The 13703-nt window shown below is 41.9% G+C and overlaps 1 protein-coding gene across 1 annotated transcript; it reads right to left on the bottom strand.

Moving 5' to 3' along the window:
- Positions 1-2083: 2083 nt before the first annotated feature.
- Positions 2084-8869, bottom strand: LOC111976081 (guanine nucleotide exchange factor VAV3-like). Its single transcript, XM_024004817.2, has 2 exons — positions 8460-8869; positions 2084-3348 (listed from the first exon to the last, which is right to left on the bottom strand). The coding sequence occupies exons 1-2, from the start codon at positions 8661-8663 to the stop codon at positions 3154-3156; spliced, it is 399 nt and encodes a 132-aa protein (XP_023860585.1). The 5' UTR covers positions 8664-8869; the 3' UTR covers positions 2084-3153.
- Between the last annotated feature and the right edge of the window lie 4834 nt (positions 8870-13703).

The raw sequence follows: 13703 nt of genomic DNA, 5'->3' as shown, positions 1-13703 counted from the left end.
GATGAAAGGCTTACTTGCGGTTCCTTTCGACAATGCACCACAATAAGAAATTAAGATCATATGAGCATGACGTAATGGTGAGGGGACATCAAGGATCGCAAGTGCGGGGACATGCAAGGAGCAATTAACATTCCCAAAAAGTATTCTGCTGAATCCATTCCCGACTAAATCCTGCGAATGGGGAGATTTTCCTGGGTGGTGGGCAGGTTCTCAAGTTCTTTACATCTGTCTGAGTGACGGGGTGGGATGTGCTTCAACCTGAGGAGAACAGAGCAGAAACATAAGGCCGAGGGAGGAGAAATGAACCTCACTGCTCAAATGTCAGTGCTGGTTCAAGTTGCTGAGAACCACAACTCCCTTTGCTAATGTGCAATGGTTTTGAAAAACAGTTCTGCATATTTATAGCCTTGATCAAGTTGTCACCGATTGACCTTTTAATTGATCATTTCATTATTTAAATTGTTTTCTGTGCATGCAATGGTGAAACATGAGAGGGGAAAGTGAAGAAGAAAGCTAGCTAATATTAGGTAAACAGACACTACATGTATGTATTGACTGATCATGTAAGAATGCACAAATAGCTTGGTTAGCTAGCAAGCTACATTGAACAGAACACAGCTAGCTGCATTTCCTACGCTGTTAATCAGATGTTAAAATGTCTTACCTCCAAACCAGTCGGCCATGACTATTTTGTCCTGCCAAAGCCATGGAGTGAAATTAACACATCAGTTGCCATCTGTCCCTGAAAACAAATGTGAAAAAAACGATTTGCTACATTTCTCATTAGCTGGCTAGCAAGTTCACCAATTCAGGATTTTAAAAAACTGTCTGGGTTTTCACAATTGACACGGCTGATTTTACGATTAGTTTGTTTAGYTTGTCATCCCTAAAACAGCTGATAACCAGGATGAGATTGCCTGCTAGCCAACTTAGCTTGGGTAGCGGGCTGATAAACAGCAGTGAGTCAACATTTGAATTGAAAATTCATATGAAAGTCATTTGTTACTAATATTTTAACATAATTTTGTGAATAAATAAACGTAATACTTACATTTTACAAAGTTATTCCTCTGGAACATTTCCTCCCAAGCAGGGACTTCAGTCCACCATTAATTCAGATTTTTGGGGGGGATTTTCGCTGTGTTGCAAGGTGTCATGGGATAGCCTTCCCGGCGAAGGGAACGAAAATGTATGCTCCCWTGTGTGCTTTACTTTCCAGACCTCCCAAGGATGCTTATAGAACTTCCCGCAAACCTAGTACATATTTGCCGTTTCGCGTTCTTATGTTTGGAATCATACTTGAATAATGACAGTTGACTTCCATACTCGCTGAACGCTCTAACATAGAACACAAGTATGCAATTTGGAACAAAACATTTATCTATGAAATATCACATTATTTTGAACTGAAATATATTAAGTCCCAATTGAAAATACAAATAGCTTGATTTAAATAGAAATTGCTAATTTTAACATGACTTTCTCTATGTTTTACTCTTAGCTTGCTTGGACAGTTTCCCCACCTCCACCGTGTGAATTCTCTTATTCTACCTTACAGCTTAGACTACTGGAAGCACAGAAAATACACACCTAGTATTTCTAACAGTTTAGCAGAAGGCCACCCCACCACATTAGAGTTGGTAAGTGCATGAAAAAACAATACATTTACTAATTCATCTGTTTCCTTGTCTAATTTGCAGCTCCATTAGTCTACTAGTTAAAGCTCCATTAGTCTACTAGTTAAAGCTCCATTAGTCCAGTGGTCAACTTGTTAAAGCTCCATTAGTCCACTAGTTAAAGCTCCATTAGTCCACTAGTTAAAGGTCCATTAGTCCAGTGGCCTACTAGTTAAAGCTCCATTAGTCCAAACTAGTTTAAAGGTCCATTAGTCCAGTGGCCTACTAGTTAAAGCTCCATAATCCAGTGGTCTAACTAGTTAAAGCTCCATTAGTCCAGTGCTACTAGTTAAAGCTCCATTAGTCCAGGCCTACTAGTTAAAGCTTCCATTAATTCAGTGGTCTACTAGTTAAAGCTTCCATTAATTCCAGTGCTACTAGTTAAGCTCCATTAGTCCATGCTACTAGTTAAAGCTCCATTAATCCAGTGGCGCTACTAGTTAAAGCTCCATTAGTCCAGTGGTCTACTAGTTAAAGGTGAGTAGCTTGTCTTTCACTACTACAGTATATCATGTGCACTATTTTGTTGCCGTTTTTCATGTAACACAGATGTTCTGTAGTGATATTCTGAACTCTGCCCCCTGTCGTCTGTCTCCTGTCCTCCCCAGTTAAGACAGAGCCTGTAAACAACTGCGAGACTGACTACCACAGAAGGCAGCACTGGACAACAGCCATGCAGGCGAAGGAAACACCACACACAGTTTCAACCTCTCATTTCTCCCTTTAAAACGGAGCCTGACACACATGCATTACTGTCAGATGTTGTTGTTGTACCAGCCATATTAAAACCAACTATCACCACGTTTACCATTGCAGACATCCGTTTCGCTTCACACCAATACACATAAGCTATTCACGTGATGTCACCGTTATTCTCACTCTTCTTACAAAATATGCCTTTACCATATTTATTCTAAATCTGCTAAATCTGCATAAAATAATATGGTGAAATGGCCAATCCAACACATCAGCTGTTGCTTCATTGGATAATAACATTGCCATGCAATCTTATATCTTGTGCAATTTGTCCATTCTTTTGAAAGAATGTGGATTGTCCTACATGAAATTCTCTGAAGGATGAGGAAGGAATCCAGCAGGTGTTCCTACAGGAAAATGGCCGCCCTGGAAATCTTGTGGAATTACCTGGAGGACCCTCACCCACAGGATATCCCACAGGATTTGGGGGCCATTTTGGTGTAGGACAATTCCTGCAGCTGGTCATTCAGGAAACAATCCTGCAGGATTTATTTGAGGTCTATCTGCAGGATTCCTGCAAGATTGTTTTCCCGAAGGACTACCTGCATGATTCCTACATGATTCTGCAGGATTCCTGCAAGATTGTTTTCCCGAAGGACTACCTGCATGATTCCTACATGATTCTGCAGGATTCCTGCAGGAATTGTCCTACAGGAAAGTGGCCACGAAAATCCTGTGGGATATCCTGCAGGACTTCCTATTCCTGCAGGATATATATTCTTCAGGACTTCCTGTACGACTTTTTTGTAAAGGTATGAACAAACAGAGCGGAGAGTTGGCCGCGGTATGTCTTTGTTACCTTTCCAAAGTCCCGGACATCAAACAGGTCGAAGGCCTCAAACAGATCAGTCTTCTTCATCCCAAACACCTCACAGCAGGATGTCAGGAAAGTCCGGATATTCTTCAAGCAGAGGAACTGGGAACAGAAGAACAAAAATAGTTAACAAATAGAACACTAAGACATATTGGTTATCTCATAACTAACACGTCAGCACAGGTGACAAATAACTGTTAAACGTCACTATTTACACATATTCTAATGAAACCGGTTTGCACAATAACACATTCATAAGACAGTACATTGATAACCTCCTGGTGAACTTTAACATTTATCTCAGTTCATATTTCTGAAAACTCGTAAAATGTATCAAACAGACTCAAAGAACACATACTCTACTTAAAAGCTTTTGAGGAACTTTTAAGTTCCTACATACTCTTTCTTGAACATTAACTGAGAGATGATGACATGAACCATCAATCTTTGATTGCTGGATGAGGAGGAGGTTAAACCTTAAGCAAAGTGCAGTTTTCCATCAAATCTATTCCATTAGGATAAATCAGGACACATCGCACTTGTGGGACACTAGTCTGAGGGCCAGTCCAGGACAACATCACACTGGTGGGACACTAGTCTGAGGGCCAGTCCAGGACAACATCAACACTCAGATTTTATGGCATTTATTGACTTTTTAACTTTCAGTTTCCCCTTTATTTATTTATTTTATGTGTAAAAAAAAAAAAARAAAAGATGTACTGTAATGGGATTTAATATATACATGTATTCAATCAGGGCAATGTGATTGACCGGATAAGAAATGTGGGGCTACAGGGGGTTATTTGGTTGGGCTTTGAGCATTTTGACCAATTATCACGCTCAGTCGGGGGTCAGGAAATCCAGTCTTATTACAGTGTGGCAGGAAGTTGGAACAGGAATACTACACAACATTCATTCTCAAAATGCCCAGAGCTGCTCAGAGCTGGTAACACAGTACAACTAGACATTTAGTTAGTAAAGCCCTTTGTGAGTTAAATGGCTGTGACTTGGACTGTTGGTCAGCACTCTTCCACTTCCTCCACAAACAGTGAGCTAGAGAGAGAGAGAGAGAGAGAGAGAGAGAGAGAGAGATGAGAAGAGAGAGGCGCCTGGGGTTCAGGATAAATCACAGGCATCTCTGTGATCAATGTTATGATAAGGAGACTGAGGAGGAGATAGCAACACATCCTCAGATGTAGAATACGCCAAGGCTCTGCCATGTAAAACACTGTATCGGAGTGACTACAGTTGGATGTGATTAAAGGGCAGTATTTCACGCCTAAAATGTTCACAAGTCTTTGAACACTTCAGGGGGGGGGGGGGGGGGTCGATATGTAGGCCAATCAATTTAGGTATGTAGATACTCTATATTTTTATTTATTGTACTGTTTTAAAGTGTGTCTGCCTGAAGGTCTTGGTTTTACTCCACAGGATCAATCTGAACGTCACAGCGGCAAAGTAACCCTTTCTTCCCTCTTCTCCCTTCTCTTCTCTCTCTTCTTTCTATCTTTCTTTTCTCTTTTTCCTCTCTTCTTTCTCCCTCTTTCTTTTCTCCTCTTTTTTTTCCTTCTTCTTTTTTCTCCTCTCTTCTTTCTCTCCTCTGCTCTTTTCTTTCTTCCTTTTCTTTCTCTCCTATTTCTTTCTCTCCTCTCTCTCTCTCTTCTTCTTTTTCTCCGCTCTCTTCTTTTCTCCTCTCTTCTTCTTCTCTTCTCTTTTTCTCCTTCTCGTTCTTTCTCCTTCTCTTCTTTTCTCTCTCTTCTCTTCTTTCTCTCTTCTCATCTTCCTTTCTTCCTCTCTTCTTTCTCTGCTTCTCTTTCAAGTCATTCTTTTTTTCTCGATCTCTGATTCTCTCGCTCTCATTATGAATCACTGTTTTTTGGTTGAGAATCTTTCTTTCTAAACTAGTCTGTGCGTAGCTTGTAGAGATAAGACTGTTCAACTATGTGAGTATTCCAATTTAAATGTGAAATATATCAATTGGTAACAATGTGCCTCACAACAACTGCAGATTTTACACTACTTACATATGATGCAGTACTTGGTAAAAATAGCAGTTCAGTAGGCTTATAGTGTACTTAATAAGTAACTGCACGCTTATCCATCTCTCGCTCCCCATTCCTCCTCTCTCCATCACTCCTTCCATCCTCTATCTCTCTCCATCCCTCCCTCCTTCAATCCATTATGATAGACGTATGCTTGTATTACCACCCCACAGTATGGCTAGAACAGTGGGTAGCGAGCAATGAACAAAAGCCAATTTTCCTATCTGGAGTACTACACAGATGACTACTGCATCAGATGACACTGCTGTAGGCTACAGCTTTCTGCATTGGTCAGTAAATTTGCCTAGACTGGAGTCTGTTTCTATTCTATAGTGCCAGAATGGATAACACAATGAGGAAAAAGCTTCACATACAAATCCACACGATTAATGAAACAGCATGTTGTGAGATAAAGAATAACTGATAATAAATGAATTGATTGTCCATTCGGTGGGAAGATGTAACGCTGACCGACGTTGTGAACATATTACAGTACGGAAAGATTAAAACACATGCTAATCTATAGTGGGGTGTTCGACTGTGGGTGTTTTGCAGAATTGTGGTGTGCTAACTGCAGTGACACTCTTGAGCTATCAACATACACCGCTTTAAACAGCTTTTCTATGACAAGGCCAGAGGCAGGGGAGAGAGTCACAGCTAAACATACACCTTAAAAAACAGCTTTCTCTATGCAAAGGCCACAGGCAGGGCCAGAGTCACAGCTAAAATACACTTTAAAACAGCTTTCTCTCTATGACCAAGGCCAACAGGCAGGGCCAGAGTCCACAGTAAACATACAAACCTTTAAAAACAGCTTTCTCTATGCCAAGGCGCAACAGGCAGGGCAGAGTCACAGCTAAACATACACTTTTAAACATGGGCTTTCTCCTGACCAGGCCACAGGCAGGGCCAGAGTCACAGCTAAACATACACCTTTAAAAACGTTTCTCTTTATGACAGGCCAAACGGCAGCGCGTCAGTAGTCACAGCTAAAATCACGATTTAAAAACGTTTTCCTCTATGACAAGGCCATCGGCAGGGCCAGAGTCACAGTAAATCCATTTAAACAAGCTTTCTATGACTGCAAGGCCAACAGGCAGGGCAGAGTAAGCTAAATACCTTTAAAAATCTAGCTTTCATCTATGGAATAGGCCACGGCAGGAAGAGTACAGCTAAATATAACAACCTTAAATAGCTAAATATACACACAGAAGGTTATAATATGGTTTTAGCACATGGCAATGGCACCCCATATAACATGTTGTCTGCGTTCAATGTTTCGGCAACAATAAAGTTGTTCAAGAAGTTCTACACGGAGTACACCAAAACATTAAGAACACCTTCCTAATATTGAGTTGCGTCGCCCTTTTGCCCTCAGAACAGACTCAATTTGTCGGGGCATGGACTTTACAAGGTGTTGAAAACGTTCCACGAAGATGCTGGCCCATGTTGACTCCAATGATTCTCACAGTTGTGTCAAGTTGGCTGGATGTCCTTTGGGTGGTGGACCATTCTTGATACACACAGGAAACTGTTACGTGTGAAAAATTCAGCAGTGTTGCAGTTCTTGACACATTCAAACCGGTGCGCCTGGCACCTACTACCATACGCTGTTCAAAGGCACTTCAATCTTTTGTCTTGCCCAGTCACCCTCTGAATTGCACACATACACAATCCATGTCTAAATTATCTCGAGGCTTAGAAATCCTTCTTTAACCCGTCTCCTCCCCTTCATCTACACTGATTGAAGTGGATTTAACAAGTGACATCAATAAGGGATCATATCTTTCACCTAGATTCACCTGGTCAGTCTATATCATGGAAAGAGCAGATGTCTTTGATGTTCTGTACGCTCACTGTAAATCTGCCATTTTGATTTGAAGAGAATCTCGCAAAAACTACAAGGCCTAGTGGTCATTTCAATAAAGTCTACAACTAGTAAAAGGCTACTGACAGATGTAGTCTGAATCATGCAGCCGACACACATCTGTGTGTGAGTGTGTGTGTGTGTGTGTGGGTGTGGGTGTAACTAAAGGGTGGATCAAAGCTGGGATGTTATCTGTCCCCTTGGAATGAGTGTTGTGGTGGGGAGGATGGAGAATTCTGGGTAGAGAGCAGCGGTCTACCCTATGTCCTATGTAGTGCACTACTTTTGACCAGAGCCCCTATGGTAAAAGGGTGCCATTTGGGATGCACSTCTGGGCAGCATTCCTGTGTCCCCATGGGGCTGAAGCTTTTACAAACTTCCTCAACATGATAACTCGAAGTAGTTAAGAGGATGAAAACCAACAAGGTTTATAGACTGTAGGCCAATTAGCGTCAACATTATTCATTAACAGCTAGGAAATACATGTGGTATTTGAAGTATTAGTAGTAGCTGGGTAATATAGACCACTTAATTATGTAACATAATTATGTAACAAACATGTCCATAAGAAAGTTGAGTATACTGACTGTCATTACTAAGAAGAGCGCTGAGGATTTTAGAATAGCAATTAGCAAACCTACGTGGCTTTGTGTCAACTTGGCCTTAATAATAATAATATTATTTGACACAGGGCCAAGAAGAAACAAAAATCCATGAGATGGTTTACCTCYCACTGACTCAGGTACCAGTTTCACAAGTCGGGGATTAAATAGGCCTATATGTTTAATGTAATTATAGCGGCAGTTGGTATTKATCTGTGATGATGAATAAACTAGCCAAACCGAAATCGCATAAAATAGTTTAACTAATGACAATTATTTGAAATGTGTGTATGACATCAGGACTATCAATTTCAAATAAATCAGGAATTAAATGAATGTGTTTCATCATTTACAAAAAAAAAATGTTGCGCGCACCAAATAACCCTTGAATAAATATAAAATGGGTTGGTAGCCATTGAATTTAAATCAAATCAAGTTTATTTTTATATAGCCCTTCGTACATCAGCTAATATCTCGAAGTGCTGTACAGACACCCAGCCTAAAACCCCAAACAGCAAGCAATGCAGGTGTAGAAGCACGGTGGCTAGGAAAAACTCCCTAGAAAGGCCAAAACCTAGGAAGAAACCTAGAGAGGAACCAGGCTATGAGGGGTGGCCAGTCCGAATTTATCACACTTTTAAGAGTTTTTCCTGTAGCTAGCCTACTAGGCTACACACCAAGCAAAATAGCATTTGTCTTTACCTGAGACATCTGTGGTCTAAGGTTAATCTCCTTCAGGTTGATGGTGTGTGGTTTCAAATTGTTGAGCAGCTGACAGAGCAGCACCCCGTCCCGGAGCGTCTGAGCCAAGTCAAATAYCTGGGCACTGTCCCCGGTTACCCGATGGGTCGGAGGAAGCACCTTGCAGTTTATCAGCCACAATGCGCACTGCCTCCAGTACTGCATCTCCGCGTTCGAGAATCGAATCAAAGTAGAAGAATAACTAAAAATAGTTATGTCTATTCTATAAGTGTTTGAAACGACATTGTAAACGAAGAACTAGACGTCAGAAAGCTGTCACTCTGGTTCTGTTCCTTGTGACGATGAAGAAAGTGACGCTACTTTCTGCTCCACTCCAGCAGAATCGCAAGGTGCGCGTTACTGAATTGGTTGCAGTGTGTTTATGGAGCGTGATACTTTTGCACATGAATTCGAGCTCCGAAACGTCAAGCTCTATTTCACTTCCTCTTCCGTCTACATTTTTTTTTTTTTTGTTGAATTCGTATGACAAATGCTAAATGCTTCTTCTCTAAAGAAGTGACATATTTGGACATGTCATTCATTCATAAAAATGGCCACAAATGGCCAAATGTTATTGTGGGAAGTTCACTGAAATGCACTTAGCGAATGGAATTGAATGGATTATCACACCATAATACACTATATGATACATAATCCCCGAATTACTATGACAATCAATGTGAAAGTTATTGGATCCATTAGAGGGATGCCATTCACTGTACAATATCATCAAGGCAGATAGATTGTGACAACTGTATTTCTAGAAACAATTCATTTCTATAAAATAAAACAAAAGCTGTGAAACATTGTGAAAGAAGGCACAACCTTGTTTTAAAGCAGACATTCCTTCTGGATTACACTGTAAATGACTGTTCACTTTAAAGTACGGGATTTGGTGAAAGGAACCAGAAATTCATTTTGGGCTTCACAAAACTACAGTCTGAGACAATACTGGAATAGGCCTGCTATAAAGAAAATTTCTCAAATTTAAGGACCAGACATGAAATGGGTTTAGAATATTTATTGAGGAGATGGAATGGGTGTGCGAATGAGGATTCAGTGGAAGAATGAGAACGGGCCGGATGAAGCCAAGGGCTGCAGATGAAGGATCGGGGGAGAAGTTGACTCTAGGTTTTGGCTTGGAGTCTCAGATAGACATCCCCATTAGGCCTTGGTAGTTAGGTTTTATCAATAATCTTCTGTGGGGGATTTCCTTCACCACAGCAGCCTAAATTAACTAAAGAAGAAAAAAAGATAAAAACAGGGGAGGAGGGATGTGATGCAAAACAGAGAGAAGGAATGACTGTTTGGTCAGGGTTAAGTAGGGAGGTGGTGGTGATTAATGAGAGTGAGAACAGGTGTTGAGGCTGATTAGCAGTTAGTAGCAGCTGGAGCTTGTTTGAGGAGTTACATTCAATGTATCTAGTTAAGTGTTGCAAACAGTAGTAGAGGCTGATTGGAGATAGTTAGCAGCTGGTGCTTGTTGAGTTGCGTTCAAGGCAACTAGTTAAGTGTTGTCACGGCCGTCAAACGGAGGACACCAAGGCGCAGCGTGGTATATGTACATTCTTCTTTATTATAGGAATGAACACTGAACAAAAATAACAAAATGAACCGTGAAGCTATACAAATGAGTGCTGACAGGAAACTACACATAGACAAGAACCCACAAATACCCAAGGGAAAATGGCTACATAAATATGCTCCCCAATCAGAGACAACGATAAACAGCTGCCTCTGATTGGGAACCACAATCAGGCCACCATAGACTTACAAATACCTAGACCACTAAAACCCCTAGACCATACAAAACTAGTATACCCACCCTAGTCACACCCTGACCTAACCAAAATAATAAAGAAAAACAGAGATATCTCAGGTCAGGGCGTGACAAGTGTTACATTCAAGTCTGGTTTGTTCTCCTGAATTTTTGTGAATCCATAACATTCGAGTTTAAGGACCAGACAGCAAACACTTTTAGAATATTTATTGAGGAAAAATGTAGAATGGAACCGAGCCATTGGAATCGCGGGGATTTCAGTGGGGGAAATGAGAAATGTGACGTGTGAATGAGGATTCAGTGGGGAAATGAGAATGGACGTGTGAATGAGGATTCAGTGGGGAAATGAGAATGGACGTGTGAATGAGGATTCAGTGGGAAATGAGAATGGACGTGTGAATGAGGATTCAGTGGGGAAATGAGAAATGGACGTGTGAATGAGGATTCAGTGGGGAAATGAGAATGGACGTGTGAATGAGGAATTCCAGGTGGGGAAATGAAGAATGGAGTCAGTGTTGAATGAGGGATTCAGTGTGGGGAAATGAGAGATGGGACGTGTTGAATGAGGATTTCAGTGGGGAGGAAGTATCGGTGAAGGAATTATGGGGAATAGATACGGTGAATGAGGATTTCAGAATGGGGGGGAAATGAGAATGGACGTGTGAATGAGGATTCAGTGGGGAAATGAGAATGGACGTGTGAATGAGGATTCAGTGGGGAAATGAGAATGGACYGGATGAAGCCAACGGCTACAGATGAAGGATCCTGTCACGACTTCCGCCGAAGTCGGTCCCTCTCCTTGTTCGGGCGGCGTTCGAAGTCACCGACCTTCTAGCCATCATTGATCCACTTTTCATTTTCCATTGGTTTTGTCTTGTCGACCCATTTATTGTATTTTATGGATATTTATGGTTTATGGATATTAAACGACACCGTTGTAAATCCGTTTTCGCTCTCCTGCGCCTGACTTCTCTGCCACCAGTACGCACCTCACTACAGATCCAGAGGGGTTGGACTTGGAGTCTCAGGTAGACATCACCGCCAGGCCGTGGTAGTAAGGCTGCTGTGGTGAATGCGATCCCCCTAAAAGATAGCGTCAAGTTAGTCAGAACCTGGAGTGGAAGTAAGCTGTTCTGGACTGCAGATGCTGAATGGTTGACAATATAGTTGAGGTAGTACATTCATATGGACTGTAACGGCAGCCTTCCCTCTCTTCACGAGAAGAGAGAGTGTAACAGGGATCGGACCAAGACGCAGCGTAGCTCGTGTTCAACATGTTTAATTAACTAGACGAATACTGTGAACACTTACAAATACTACAAAATAACAAACGTGGCAAACCGAAACAGCCCTATCWGGTGCAGAGAAAACACAGAGACAGGAAACAACCACCCACAAAATCCCAACACAAAACAAGCCACCTATATATGATTCCCAATCAGGGACAACGATTGACAGCTGCCTCTGATTGAGAACCATATTAGGCCGAACACAGAAACAGACAAACATAGAATGCCCACCCAGCTCACGTCCTGACCGACACTAAAACAAGCAAAACACATAAGAACTATGGTCAGGACGTGACATGGACTAGATGCCCACGGAGCAAACCAACCTTAGACCCCAGAACGAGCAGAAGCGATGGTGGCAAGAAAAGAAAAACCTTCAGAACCGATTGACTCAGCTGGGGAGCCAATCCTTTTTTTGGCTGATTGGGTAGGATACGGTACGTGAGGTGGATTGGTGTCCGTGAAATGAGGCAGAGGCTGGAAGACTGTTCCTGAGTTAATGCAGTTTGAAAGATGAGCATGTTGTTGGCTGTCTGGATGTTGATGTCAGATTGGATGTAGGAATGATAAGCTTGAGAGGACCGGCGGCCGAGGAGTTGTATGGTCTGGTCCAGGATGCCATGGAGGTGGTGCAGATGCTTTGTCAGGTTAGCCGGAAAGTAGAGCATTGCAGTAGTCTAATCTAGAAGTGACAAAAGCATGGACACATTCTTCTGCATAATTTTTGGACAGAAAGTTTCAGATTTTTGCAATTACGTAGATGGAAAAAAGCTGTCCTTGAAACAGTCTTGATAYGTTCGTCAAAAGAGAGATCAGGGTCCAGAGTAACGCAGAGGTCCTTCAGTTTTATTTGAGACGACTGTACAACCATCAAGATTAATTGTCAGATCCAACAGAAGATCTTTGTTTCTTGGGACCTAAAACTAGCATCTGTTTTGTCTGAGTTTAAAAATAMAAAATTTGCCGCCATCCACTTCCTTATGTCTGAAACACAGGCTTCCAGGTCGGTMAATTTTGGAGCTTCACCATGTTTCATCGAAATGTACAGCTGTGTATCATTCGCATAGCAGTGAAAGTTAACATTGTGTTTCCGAATGACATCACCAAGAGGTAAAATATATAGTGAAAACAAGTGGTCCTAAAACGGAACCTTGAGGAACACCGAAATTTACAGTTGATTTGTTAGAGGACAAACCATCCAGAGACAAACTGATATCTTTCCGACAGATAAGATCGAAATCAGGACAGAACTTGTCCTTGTAGACCAATTTGGGTTTCCAATCTTTTCAAAAGAATGTGGTGATCGAAGGTATCAAAAGTAGCACTAAGGTCTAGGAGCACGAGGACAGATGCAGAGCCTTGGTCTGACGCCATTAAAAGGTAATGTACCACCTTCACGAGTGCAGTCTCAGTGCTATGATGGGGTCTTAAACCAGACAAGCATTTTATATACATCGTTTTGTTTTCAGGAAGTCAGTGAGTTTCTGCGCAACAGCTTTTTCAAACATTTGAGAGRAATGGAAGATTTGATATAGGCCGATTAGTTTTTTATATTTGCTGGGTCAAGGTTTGGCTTTATTACTGCCACTTTTAGTGAGTTTGGTACATATCCGGTGGATAGGGAGCCGTTTATTATGTTCAACATAGAAGGGCCAACTTTGGTTGGACTTTGGTTCATTGGATGCCCTTGAGGAGAAGGGAGACCTGCGGGTGAGGAGGAGGAGCATGGAGACCCAGTAAGCAACTTTAGAAAGAAGTTGATCCCGGTCAGGTGCGTCCGGGGAGGAGGATGAGCACATGGAGATGGATGAGCTGGCATAGGTGACGAAGGCAGACACGGTGACCAAGTCATTGGCGGGAAATAGATGTGATAGATGGTATGGAAACGCTAGATGCATCGCCAGGCTGTCCAGTAAGAGGGCAGGGTGCTTGGTTCAACTGCTGATAGGATAGAGGGGTGTGATTCAGAAATGAGTTAAAGGAGTGGATGGTTCACAGGAAGGTCAACATGGAATAAGGTTGGTAGGGTTTCTGCATACGGGGCCAAGCGCCTGAATCTCTGAAATTGGAGATAAGACAGAATCAACGATTGAGTTACGTTGATCAGGTACATGGGCAGCTCTGAGAAGGGATGAT

Source organism: Salvelinus sp. IW2-2015, linkage group LG16, assembly GCF_002910315.2.
Source record: "Salvelinus sp. IW2-2015 linkage group LG16, ASM291031v2, whole genome shotgun sequence".
Taxonomy (NCBI): domain Eukaryota; kingdom Metazoa; phylum Chordata; class Actinopteri; order Salmoniformes; family Salmonidae; genus Salvelinus; species Salvelinus sp. IW2-2015.
Note: the sequence above shows the minus strand (reverse complement) of the source record. Positions and strands in the feature narration are given on the sequence as shown.